A 13,895-nucleotide genomic window follows, 5' to 3' on the forward strand; every position below is an offset into this window, starting at 1 on the left:
CGGAAGGAGCTGGGCCTGCAGGGTCTTCACAAAGCCTTCAGAGCCCTTCACGTTTTGTTGTCACAGCCTTGTGCTAAAGTCACTCCAATTCAGCTTATTTCTGACATCAAGCAACACTCAATACCTTCCGAATGACAATCCGATACCCCATAAAAACCAACATGGCATCAAGAAGAGATGTAAGTCATTTATAACAACATGAAAACGAAACAGCGGGAATTGAGAAGAGAAAATCGCAAGAGCCGTACATTCTTACTTAGAAACTCGAGGAAATAACGAGGAAAAAATTAAAAGTGGAGCTCAAGCACAACGTTAACCAAGGTAACCAAAGCCCTACCGGTAAACCTATAACCAAAGTCAAAACCATTTTTGCCACCAAATACGCATAGCATTTTAGCTCAAATACAAAAACTTGAAAGACAGAACTAGCGTGACACTATCTAAAAAAATGCCCTATTTGTGATGCCGTCACATTCACGTTGTTAGCGATAATATGACTGCAGCCACGCAAAAAAAATAACAAATGACGGTGCCCACAATAAAAATACAAACACAACTGGTGCTGCGCCAGTTAGAAGAGCAGTCAGATCAAAGAGCACATCGTGACAGCAGGATCACCTTACTTAGCCTGCAATGCAGTTTTCCCTCTCATCCACAAGATGGAGCCGAGAGCTGCGTGACAAGTTAAACACAATGACACATGGACTTGCGTCACCTGCTCTGTAGCAATGTTCAAGAAAAAGGAAGCGCAGAGTCAAAACGGCAAAAAGTCAAGGAGCGATTACTGCACGCTCAAAAATCGTGGCATAGAGGGCGATTTGGGGTATACCCTCTATCATGCTTCTTTTATTTTTAGCGTGTTTTCTCAGTTTTACATCCACGGACCATAAACGGCCCCTTTCTCTATCGTCAGAGCTGTCATTATTTCTTTAGGTTGTTTGGACTGTCAAGCACTTCAAAGCAGTTCTCACCAGTGCCAGTCGAAGCCCATTTGGAGGCGCCCCTTGGTGACTATAGAGGGTAGCAAGTAGCAAACTTCAATGACCCTCAGGGTGTGGAGCATGTGCCCCTTCAGTTAAATAATCTGTGTACACATGGCAGAATTTAAGGTGCGCACTCCCCTTATCTTTCATGTATGGTGCCCCCTGGGTGACGGCGTGTAAACAGTATGACTGGACTTTAGGTGCCCCTTGTTGTCTGGAGCACATGCCCGCAATATCAGTTACATAACTGGCACCCCTCTGTGAGCATAAGGTGGACTTTATGAAATGTGTGCCATTTGTTGTCTGGAGGGTGTGCCCCTTATCTTTTATGTATGGTGCCCCTTGGGTAACAGTGCCCAAACAGTATTACTGGACTTCAATGACTTTGGATTCCCCCTTGTTGTCCAGAGCATACGCCCACAATATCACTTACATAACTGGCACCCATCTGTGAACATAAGGTGGACTTTATGAAATGTGTGCCATTTGTTGTCTGGAGGGTGCCCGCTCCTTACCTTTCATATATGGCACCACCCAGGTAACAGTGCCCAAACAGTATTACTGGACTTCGATGACTTTGCCTCCCCCTCAGATTCTGGAGCACACGCCTGCCCTGTCAGTTACACAGTTGGCACTCCTCTGTGCACATAATATGCTGTTTATGAAGAGGGTCCTGGGCATGTGCCCCTTAGCTTTTATAAACGGAACCCCTAATGGACTGCCCGGCTCAGGCTGTAATCACCATTCTGAATTTTTTTTTTTGCCATGCCGCCCTCAGCAGGATGCCCATGTTGCCCATACCTTACTGATTCCTCACATACTATGAGTGGCATTATATAAAATACAGATAACTGATGACAACGCTTTGAACAAAAAAGAAAAAAATCAAACAATGCATCTGAGAAAACGCTGACTCCTTTAATGGAGACAATGAAACAATGCCTGATTGTCGAGAATAACTCAAAGGCCCTAAGCCCTCTCACAGTTCTTTGGATCCCAAGTGCCCGAGAGCATTGTTGTAACATTATTATAACGTCAATAAAAGTGAAATTTGCCACTGTAAAACACATGCAAATACTAATCAGCGCGCTCATTGTCCTTGTGGAGATCAATTGAAGGCCTCTGATTACCTGCTGTGGGAATTTTATCTAAAATTGATCTAACCGAGACTCTGGCCTTAAATCCACGTGTCAAAATGCAAAGTGGCATCCACAGATCAATGCGCCCTCCAAGCCCAGAAAGGCGAAGGAGGAAAACGAAACCAAGGAAAGCAAAACCCTCTTTTTGTAACAACATAAGGGATTGATTCGTTTTGTCATTTTAAGTGTTGACTGGAATATGGGAAGGAAAATAGCAAGTTAAGCTTACCGTAACTGTTGTAGGCGTCTTCACTTGTACCGTGGCCATATTCGTAATATTCAAGGGGGCTGAAAGGAAATGAGAAAACAACAAGTCATAGGACAATAGAAATAAAGACACTGCCTTTCATAATCTGTGGGCCAAAGACCCATTTGTTTCTTGATGCCCCCCCCCCTTCACCTGTGCTCTGTGCTCTGGGGGACTGGCAGACACTTTGGTCGCACAACACGTTTACTACACAGTCCCCTCATGGACTGGTGACTCTTCCTAAGAAGTCAGTAGACGGATTGGGAGAGCATGGGGGGTCATGAGGTCACTGGAAAGGGGTGTGTGGCGCTCCCGATATCTCAACTAAAGCACCAAGGTCCAAGTCTTTAGAGGCCTGGTGCTTCCTGTTTGTGAGACATGGACTCCATCCAGTGACCTGAGACGAAGACTGGACTCCTTTGGTATCTCTCCAGAAAATGCTGGGGTCCCTCTGGTTTGACTTTATGTTGCTCATGGAGTCCCGAATGAGGCACGTTACCTGGACCCTCATTGTTGGGGACCCGAGTGGCTGGACCAGGCCAAGGGGTCGTCAGCGTAAAACACCTGGCTGCGGCAGACAGAGGGTCAATCCCAGAGGGTGGGACTGGACAGTGTGTCTGCCTTTGGGGTTGCAAACCGGGACCCCGAGTTGTTTCGTTTCTGTACCAGTGAATGCTCCCCAACTTGACTTGACCCCCCCATGGGGGACATACTCTGAATGCACACACTAATATTGACATGCTAGTCAATGTCAGTCAGTCAGTCAGTATCCAACCCGCTACATCCTGGAGCCAATCCCAGCCAGCACAGGGCACAAGGCGGGAACAAATCCTGGGCACTGCAGGGCACACTCACTAGGGACAATTTGGGATCTCCAATGCACCTAACCTGCATGTCTTTGGACTGTGGAAGGAAACCCATGCAGACATGGGGAGAACATGCAAACTCCATGTCTCCTTACTGCGAGGCAGCAGCGCTACCACTGTGCCACCGTGCCATGGGTGTGAGTTGTTTCATGCAAATGGACACAAAGACAGACAGACAGGCTTTCGCAATGGGTGCTTCGCACATGATATGCAAGCAGAACTGAAAAAGGAGTAAAAGACCAAAGTGCAGGTTGTGAAGTACCAGTGCTAACCCTAAGGTGCCACCTAACCAGTAAATCAGAAGAACTGAAAAACTCGAGAAGTATCCAGCTGCAGTCGGGACAGTTTTAGGACTCTGACCGATCCGAGCACTTCAGACACTATGAGGCCCAGAGCCTCCTTGTATTCATGTGTAAACCCTGATACCACGCTTCTTTTTAACTTCACCTGTTTGTTGTCTGGTACATCGATATTTAACCCACTTCCTATTGTCCAAATGACTTCAAATTTTGCACACTTACTCACTTCCGATGACAGTACATGAATCAATAATCGCTTTCACTAATTGATCAATGAATCCATGTTAATTAAGAAATGAAACTTTCATATGAAGAATAGTTCAAGATTTCACCAATAGATGGTGCTAGTAATGGATAGAAATATTAAAGGAAGTGTTCAAATATTGATTAGATAGATAGATAGATAGATAGATAGATGTGAAAGGCACTATATAATAGATAGATAGATAGATAGATAGATAGATAGATAGATAGATACTTTATTAATCCCAAGGGGAAATTCACATAATCCAGCAGCAGTATACTGATACAAAGAAACAATATTAAATTAAATAGTAATAAAATGAAAAAATTAAAATAAAATTAATGTTAGCATTTACTCCCCCGGGTGGAATTGAAGAGTCGCATAGTGTGGGGTCTCCTCAGTCTGTCAGTGGAGCAGGACGGTGACAAAAGTCTGTCACTGAAGCTACTCCTCTGTCTGGAGATGATCCTGTTCAGTAGATGCAGTGGATTCTTCATGATTGACAGGAGTCTGCTCAGCGCCCGTCGCTCTGCCACGGATGTCAAACTGTCCAGCTTTAATCCTACAATAGAGCCTGCCTTCTTAACAAGTTTGTCCAGGCGTGAGGCGTACAAAATTATAATAAAACAAATCCAAGACTACAAGATTTTATTTTATGAGTGATGTATGAGAGACTTATTTTTTACTTTTTAGTACACTTTTTAACTTAATATAAGCATGGTTTTTAACAAGTATTTTTATATATTTATATATATACTAGACATTAAGCCTGTTACAATAACGGGCGCTAGAACAGTAGTGCATAAACATTTGTACAAACAGTCTCTATTAAATGGCAAGGGACCTTGTATGTGGCTGTAATATGCGTCACTGTATTGTGTGCCTTTTAATTTTCTCTCGCAGTAATACTGGTTTGTATTTCCGTAAAATGCCTGTAATTTTGTCTGACAGTAATACAGTGGAACCATAATTCGTTCCAAAACTCTGGTTGTAACCCGATTTGGTTGTGAACCGAAGTAATTTCCCCGATAGGATTGTATGTAAATACAACTAATCCGTTCCAGACCGTATGAACTGTATGTAAATATATATTTTTTTAAGTTTTTAAGCACAAATATACTTAATTATACCATAGAAAGCACAGCGTAATAGTAAAGTAAATGTAAAAACATTGAATAACAGAGAAAACTAACACTGCAAGAGTTTGCGCTATAGCCTTACGACCCGCTCGCTAAAAACACTTTTTTTAATGAGTTTTAAGCACAGGGGAAAAAATGAACATTTGAAAAATCTGTAATTTAATAAACAACCAAGAAAAGTAACATTGCAACAATGCACGCATGTGCCTGTGTGTGTGTGTGTCTCTGTCTTGCGCGCCTTTGTGTGTGTCTCTCGCATGTGTGTCTCTTAAGCGCGCGCCTCTGTGTCTGTCTGTCTCTCGCCTGTGTGTGTGTGTGTGTCTGTGTCTGTCTGTCTGTCTGTCTCTCGCATGTGTGTGTGTGTCTGTCTGTCTGTCTGTCTGTCTGTCGCGTGCCTGTGTGTGTGTGTGTCTGTCTCTCTATCTGCACAGGTAATGCACAGGATGAGACTGAACACGTGCTGTGTGGCCCCGCACATGCGCACTTCACCAGAAGACACACACACACGGACACTGGACACACACAAGGGTTTTATTAAAGAGGATGATTTTTTATATATATATATTCCATTTCCATTTTCTAACCCGCTGAATCCGAATAGGGTCACGGGGTCTGCCGGAGCCAATCCCAGCCAACACAGGGCACAAGGCAGGAACCAATCCTGGGCAGGGTGCCAACCTACCGCAGGACACACACAAACACACCCACACACCAAGCACACATTAGGGCCAATTCAGAATCGCCAATCCACCTAACCTGCATGTCTTTGGACTGTGGGAGGAAACCCACGTAGACACGGGGAGAACATGCAAACTCCACGCAGGGAGGACCCGGGAAGCGAACCCGGGTCTCCTAACTGCGAGGCAGCAGCGCTACCACTGCGCCACCATGCCGCCTCATATATATTCCTATATATGTATATTTATATATATATTTATATATCCATCCATCCATCCATCCTCTTCCGCTTATCCGAGGTCGGGTCGCGGGGGCAGCAGCTTAAGCAGAGAGGCCCAGACTTCCCTCTCCCCGGCCAACTATATATGTATATTTATATATTTATATATATATATATTATTTACCTGTTGTATAACTGTACAATTAAATAATTTACTAACAGGATTCAGTAGACATTGGAATGCAATGTGTTGCTTTACAGCGAAAACTGATTAACCTCATTTTTTTCACACAAAAATGTTATGTTGATTTATGAAAAAACAAATATATATACACTGTATACTGCTCAAAAAAAATGAAGGGACCCCTTATGAATGAAAACATAGCGTCCATCAAGTCAGTGACACATGTGGCTGTTGATCTGCTCAGTTCAGTAGCAGAGGGGCTTGTTCATCAGTTTCAGCCGCTTTGGTGCACTAGAGGGGGGGCAACACTGAGACGACCCCCAAAACAGGAATGAATGGGTTAACAGGTGGAGGGAGGCCAGTCACATTTCTCCCTCCTCATCTGTTTTGTCACTCGTTTTGCATTTGGCTCCGGTCAGTGTCACTACCAGTAGCGTGAGGCCATACCTGGACCCCACAGAGCTGGCACAGGTAGTCCAACTTCTCCATCAATACGTGCCTCTCATTGCCAGAAGGTTTGCTCCCAGCACGGTCTCAAGGGCATGGAGGAGATTCCAGGAGACAGACAGGCAGTTTCTCTCAGAGAGCTGGACAGGGCCCCTCGTAGAAGGTCCTTAACCCATCAGTAGGACCCACCGGTATTTGCTCCTTTGGGCAACGAGGAACAGGATGAGCACTGGCAGAGCCTACAAAATGACCTCCAGCATGCAGGCAGGCCACTGGTGTGAACGTCTCTGACCAAACAATCAGAAACAGACTTCATGAGGGTGGCCTGAGGGCTCGACAATGTCCTCTAGCTGGCACCATGGATTGGCAGAATACCAGAATTGGCAGGTCCACCACTGGCAGGCGGCCAGTGCTTTTCACCGATGAGAGCAGGTTCACCCTGAGCACATGTGAAATACGTGAAAGGCTCTGGAAAAGCCCTGGAGAACGTTATGTGCCGGCAGCCGTCCTCATGCCCGGCTGTAACAAAAGAAACGGGAAGGTAGGAATGAGCTCTGCTTCTGATCAGCGGGCTCTCTGCACGAGGCTTCTATTGCAGCCTGGTGACTCGTCTGTTTTGGGTAAACATTGTGGCAATTCTGAGCAGATAATTGTCGGATCTGTAAAGACACGCTACGTGTATTAAAGAGCAGGCACTTTCATCAGCGCGCTGTTACCACAGTTATTATCAAGTTCCTACAAAAGGAGAACAACTGAGTGGGATGGCTGTTGTTTACTAACAGATGGCATTCAATCATATTTTCTGCTGAGACTGGTACCACACTGAATATTTTTGCAATAAATAAAAACCTAATGTTCCAGTCTGAAAGTATAAAGCGTGTGCATGTGGTTTAAACTTAAAAGAAAATGCTCAGAGCGGCACAGCGTAGGACCCATTAATCATCAAACCTGATATAACTCATTAGACAGGATATCTACAGCATACGGCCATGTGAAACGGCAAGTGCACCGGTCAGCCCCAGCACTCGCACCTCCGCCAGGTGATGTGACTCACATTGGCACCGGTTAGGTCGGTTGGTATAAGGCAGCAAGTGCACCGGTCAGCCCCAGCACTCGTACCTCTGCCAGGTGATGTGACTCACATTGGCACCGGTTAGGTCGGTTGGTATAAGGCAGCAAGTGCACCGGTCAGCCCCAGCACTCGCACCACCGCCAGGTGATGTGACTCACATTGGCACCGGTTAGGTCGGGTGGTATAAGGCAGCAAGTGCACCGGTCAGCCCCAGCACTCGTACCTCCGCCAGGTGATGTGACTCACATTGACAATCTGCCACATTGGCACTGGTCAAGTCGGGTGGTGTTAGGCAGCAAGTGCACCGTCAGCTCTTGAAGGTGACGTGTTAGAATCAGGAGAAAAAGGGCAAGCGTGACAATCTGAGTGACTCTTGACGAGGGCCAAACTGTGAGATGGCTGGACGACTGGGTCAGAGCATCTCCAAAATGGCAGCGTGTTCCCAGTATCAACCAAAAGTGGTCCAAGGATGGATAACTGGCAGTCACAGGTGCCCCCAAGGCTCATTGATGCATGAGGCCATCCTGTTCGATCCCACAGAAGAGCTACGGTGGCACAAACTGCTGAAGAACGTACATCATGCTGGCCCGCGACAGAAGTAGTGTCAGAACACAAAGAGCATCGCAGCCTGCTGTGTAGCCGCTGAGTGGCCATTCTGACTCCTGTCCATCATCCGAAAGCTCCTACACTCTTAAACATACTGGTTCTTTACTGGGTTGTGTGGTTCCTCATAGAGCCATTACTTAACAAAACACCATTCCATTCTGGGACGGGTTCTCTGCATATGACGTTGGCTCTTTGTGCTTTCAAAACCATCCCAATACAGTGGAATCTCGGGTCACGAACGTCTCGGACCACGTACAGATCGGGTTACGACCAAAAAAAATTTGCCAGACTTTTGCATCTGTTCACGACCACACACTCGGGTGACGAACAAGCCAGTTTCCCTTCCGGTTCGTACGCGCCGGTGATTTCCGCGCCGTTGTTCAGTCTCTCCCTGTACATCGTTCTTGGTGAGACGTGCGTGCATGAAAGGTTAGTTTTCTTGGTTGTTTATCGTCAGTTTTTGTATAAATTACGGATTTTTAAAATTTTCATTTTTTCCCCTGTGCTTAAAACTCTTTAAAAAAAAAAGAAAGCGTTTACAGCGAGCGGTTCGTAAGGCCATAGCGTGAACTCTTGCAGTGTTAGTTTTCTCTGTTCAAGGTTTTCTCAGTGTTATTCAATGTTTTTACATTTAGTTTACTATTACACTGTGCATTCTGTGGTGTAATTAACTATTTTTGTGCTTAAAAATCTTTAAAAAAAATATATTTCCATACAGCTCGTACAGTCTGGAATGGATTAGTTGTATTTACATACAATCCTATGGGGGAAATTACTTTGGGTGACGACCAAATCGGGTTACGACCAGAGTGTTGGAACGAATTACGGTTCATGACCCGAGGTTCCACTGTATGGGTTTGGATAAAATGTTTAATGTATGGCAGGCGACCTGGTAGGACACACACAGATAAAGAAAACCAGGAGTTAGCCCGTGTTATTACACGCAGGAAGAGTCCTCTTTAATTCATGACTTGCTGGTATTTCACAGATCTGATACCATCCATCCATCCATCATCCAACCCGCTATATCCTAACTACAGGGTCACGGGGGTCTGCTGGAGCCAATCCCAGCCAACACAGGGCACAAGGCAGGAAACAAACCCCGGGCAGGGCACCAGCCCATCGCAGGGCATGATACCATCTAGACACGGGTATTTACTGTATGGAGCCTCTTACAGGTCTGAGTAAGTTAATAAAAGGTGCTTTCCGGAACCTTCATGGGAACCAAAAATGGTTCCTCTATGACATCAGTGTGAAGAACAGTTCAGGTCAGGTTGGGGAGCAGGCACCAGTACAGCGCATTACCACACACACCACACGATGAAACAGCTCGGGGTCCCAGTTGGCAACCCCCCAGGCAGTCCCACCCTCCGGAAATGACCCTCTATCTACTGCGGCCAGGTGATATGTGGGCGTCCCCTTGGCCTGGTTCAGCCACTTGGGTAGTTAGCAGGTCCTCAACAAGGAGCCAGATCACCCTCGGGTAATGGCGCCACATGGCCTCAGTGCCGTAACTGATGCTCCCCCACAATGCAGGCCATGTGCCTCATTCGGGACTCCATGAGCAACACAAAGTCAAACCAGCGGGACCCAAGGATTCTCTGAAGAGACACACACAGTACATGAAGCAGTCCAGTCTTCGTGTCAGGTCACTGTCTCACAGCCATATAGCAAACCAGGTGGCACCAGGGCTCTAAAGACTTGGACCTTCGTCCTTTTGCTGAGATATCAGGTGCGCCACACACCCCTTTAAAGTGACATCATGACCCCCCCCCCATGCTCCCCCAATCCGTCTACTGACTTCATAGGAAGAGTCACTAGAGTCACACGAATGTCACCGCTGAGGTAAGTAAACCTCTCGATGAGGACGACAGTCTCTCCGCAGACAGACACACTGCTGTGCCCAAGAGGTCATTACAGGCCTGGCTCTTTGGTTTTTATCAGGACCCTCACAATCTCAGACTCTCAGACTCCTCACTCAGCCTCGCAAGAGCCCCCATCAGAGCCTCCATTGACTCCATGAAGATCACCACATCGTCAGCAAAGTCAAGATCAGTGAATCTTTCTTCACCAACAGATGCCCCCCAGCCACTGGACGCCACTCCTCTACCCAACACCGGTCCATACAAGCATTGAACAGAGTAGGAGCAGAACAGAACCCTGGCTGACCCCCACAATCAACTGGGAAGAACGGAGAAGTTCTGCCTCCTCTCTGCACAGCACTCACAGTCCCAGTGTACAGGCCGGCCATGATATCCAGCAACTCTGAGGGGTCTTGGTTTTAATCCAGGACCTCTTTAATGACACTGGCAAATTCATTTTTAAGAGCACGCAGCGGGCACACAAGTGTCAAAACTGGACCATGAAGTAGTAGAAGGTGGCCTGGTCTGATGAGTCACGTTTTCATTTTGATCATGTGGATGGCTGTGTGTGTGTGTGTGTGTGTGTGTTTGTCTCCTATCTGGGGAAGAGATGCACTCTGGGAAGACGGCAAGCCAGCTGAGGCAGTGTGCTGCTCTGGGCAACGTTCTGCTGGAAAACATTGGGTCCCGGCATTCATGTGGATGTTACTTTGACGTGTACCCCCTACCTACAGGATGTTGCAAACCAATTTACACCCCTTCAGCAGGATAATGCACCCTGCAAAAACTATTCAGGAACGGTCTGAGGAACATGACAAAGAGTTCAAGGTGTTGACAGGCCCTCCAAATTCCCAGCTCAAGATCCGATCGAGCGTCTGTGGGATGTGCCGGAAAGAGAAACCTGATCCATGGAGACCCCACCTTAAAAGCTCAGCTGCTAACACCTTGGGGTCAGAGAGCACAGGACACCTTCAGAGGCTTGGTGGAGTCCATACCTCAATGGCTCAGAGCTGTTTTTGATGGCACCAGGGGGTCCTACACAATATTAGGCGGGTGGTTTTAAGATTGTGGTAGATGTGGACAAATCAACAACAAGAACATCATTAACAATGTATTTCTTATAGAACCCAGAATCACACACCTCAGTGGGCTTTAATAGGTTTCTTTATTTGACAGCCCCCCAGCCTTGACATGGTAAGAGGACACACAAAAAAAAAAACTCCTCAGAAATTGTGGGAGAGACAGAGAGAAAGAAAGAGAAAGAGATAGAGAGAAAGAGAGAGAGAGACAGAGAGAAAGAGAGAGAGAGTGAGAAAGAGGGAGAGAGAGAAAGAGAGACAGAGAGAAAAGAGAGACAGAGATAGAGAGAAAGAGAGAGAGAGAGAGACAGAGAAAGAAAGAAGAGAGAAAGAGAGAGAGAGAAAGAAAGAGAGAGAGACAGAGAAAGAGAGAGAGAGAGAGAGAAAGAGAAAGAAAGAGAAGAGAAAGAAAGAGAGAGAGAGAGAGAAGAGAGAGAGAGAGAGAGAGACAGAGAGAGAGAAAGAAAGAGAGAGAGAGTGAGAAAGAGGGAGAGACAGAAAGAGAGACAGAGAGAAAAGAGAGACAGAGATAGAGAGAAAAAGAGAGAGAGAGAGACAGAGAAAAAAGAGAGACAGAGATAGAGAGAAAGAGAGAGAGAGAGAGACAGAGAAAGAAAGAGAGAGAGACAGAAAAAGAGAGAGAGAGTGAGAAAGAGGGAGAAAAAGAGAAAGAGAGACAGAGAGTGAGAAAAAGAGAGAAAGACAGAGGGAAAGAGAGAAAGAGAGTAACATAGACAGAGAGAGAGAGACAAAGAAAGAGAGATAGAGATCGAGAGAGACCCCCTTCCAAGTAGGCTGGTTAAGCAATGGGCGTCAAAAAAAATGGGATAAACACAAGACACAAAACGGAGCTCACCGAGGTTTGATCTTCATTTAAACACAAAGTCACGTCATTGAAGGAAAAATAAAAAATAAAATTGGACTTTTTTTACTTATATAAGCCTACCCACTAGCTGGTGTTGCCCCCTCAAGTCAGTGTTGCCTATAGCAGTCCCCGACATCTACTCTTTGGCGGCGGTTTGTCCCACTCCTCCTCCATACAGAATTCTTTCAGCTCTGTGGTGTCAGAGGGGTGGTGCGGTGGAGTGCCTGGCAGTAAGGAGGTCAGGGGGTCCGCGTCACCGGGTCTTCTATGTGCGGTAGCCCTTTGAGTAGTGAGAAGAGTGCTACGTAAATATAATAACCGGGCTTTGACTTGGCCATTTCCAGAAAACCCTCCACTTCCTTCTTTTCTGTCATTTCCTCTGTGGATTTGCCGGTGATGTTTTTGGGGTCCCTGTCAGGTTTCAAAGCCCACTTTCAGTTGAGCTTCAGTCTTCTCACAGATGGCCTTCCCCTTTAGTGGCTGTTTTGGGTGTCACCAAACATGTGAAGGACCAACGGGAATCCTTGCTGGGATGGGTCCTGCTCCCTTACCCAGCCCGGAAGCTGGGGGTGGGGATACGAAGCACAGCTAGGGTGGCAGTGACACTCTCCTGCCATGCCAAGGCAGCAGCAGCTACTCTGGGATTGTCATTCTAGCAACCATGGAGCAACACACCGGATGGACTGAGAGCACCATGGGTGACGGCCTACAATGGGCAGTACATCCCCCTTGTAAAGGGGTGGCAGCATTCCGTCTGGAGGACCCCAGTGCGCACACCCGCAGGGCAGCATGGGAGCTGTGGTCCCAGCAATGTGTTGTTCTGGGTTCTGTGGGGGCCACCAGGGGGAGCTCTGGAATACTGACGGCACAAGGAGCGTTTCCGGGGTTGGAGTTAAAGGCGAGGAAGTGGATGACATGGGGAGACATTTAGGAACCAGGATGCCGGTAATAAAACGACAGCAAACAATACGTTCATTTACCTTTAAAGGAGACATATTTTAAGTGTTAATTTTAAAACATTTGTGGCTTTTGAATGGTGCAGCCTGTATAAACACACAGCATCAACTGTAAGAAAATGTTTAGTTCTGAGGCTTGCTAATGTCTAAGGTGTCACCCTGGGGTGTGGAGAGTGGGCGGAGTGTAAAGAGAGGGACAGGGACAGGGACGGCATCTTACGGACCTCAGAGTGTCTCGGGTCGTTGAATGAGCCTGAAGCTTCCGAGTGTCTCATCTGCAGCTGGAGTCACCGCCCCACCGTGTAATTTGATTGACTTTTGTTATTCACAGGACGCGTCGCTTGGCTCTGAACCCGCCGGCCAGGGGATTGATGCTGTGATACCCTCTGCCAGAACACGGAAGTTCAAACTGTTTGTGTGTTTGGCCATTTTTAACTGCCCTAACATATTGTGGTGAAAAGTGCCATGGCATACGACCAGCAGCTTTCAAAAGACGGCAACATGCCTAGAAAGGAAACAAGCGAGAAGGGCGTGCATTTCAAAACTCGCAGCGTGCAACAGCTTGGCTCCCAGTGCAGCGTTTTAGGGGCCAAATGGGCATCACAGGTGGAACGTGAAAGGCACCAAGTGACTTGTGGAAAGATGAAAAATGTCCTGGTGAGGGACTGCTCGGGAAGTAATTTCAGTAAAAGGAACAAATAAAAAGAGGGAGTCAAACAGAACAAAGCAAATAACAAAACACCGGCACATATCCTCATCCCTAATCCTCCAAAAGGAAATCCACCAGAGCATCAGGCGACATCCACACGGCCGCGTTTGTGTAGGTAAAAGCCGACGTTAGTCTCCGGTCTCACCTTCACTACACGATCCTGAGGCCTTTGTGAAAACGGCAGCTCGTCTGAACAGCGTCTTGACATGCGTTAAAGAACGTTCTCGTTCACGGTGGCTCATCTTTGTCACGCGCAGTAACAATATGCAGACCTACAACAGCGTTGGAGTTATCAAAAAT

At 46.8% G+C, this 13,895-nt stretch overlaps 1 protein-coding gene across 2 annotated transcripts in view; it reads right to left on the reverse strand.

Moving 5' to 3' along the window:
* khdrbs2 (KH domain containing, RNA binding, signal transduction associated 2) overlaps positions 1 to 13,895 on the reverse strand; it is a 344,899-nt gene that overhangs the window by 13,799 nt on the left and 317,205 nt on the right. For both annotated transcript variants that reach the window (XR_005630816.1, XM_039737811.1), the window contains exon 8: positions 2,352 to 2,410. Coding sequence is in view for 1 of the 2 variants with exons in the window: in XM_039737811.1 (XP_039593745.1) it covers positions 2,352 to 2,410 (59 nt within the window). In the remaining variant the exon portion in view is untranslated. The remainder of the gene's footprint in view (positions 1 to 2,351; positions 2,411 to 13,895) is intronic.

This window comes from Polypterus senegalus, chromosome 16 (genome assembly GCF_016835505.1).
Source record: "Polypterus senegalus isolate Bchr_013 chromosome 16, ASM1683550v1, whole genome shotgun sequence".
NCBI classification, from domain to species: Eukaryota; Metazoa; Chordata; class Cladistia; order Polypteriformes; family Polypteridae; genus Polypterus; species Polypterus senegalus.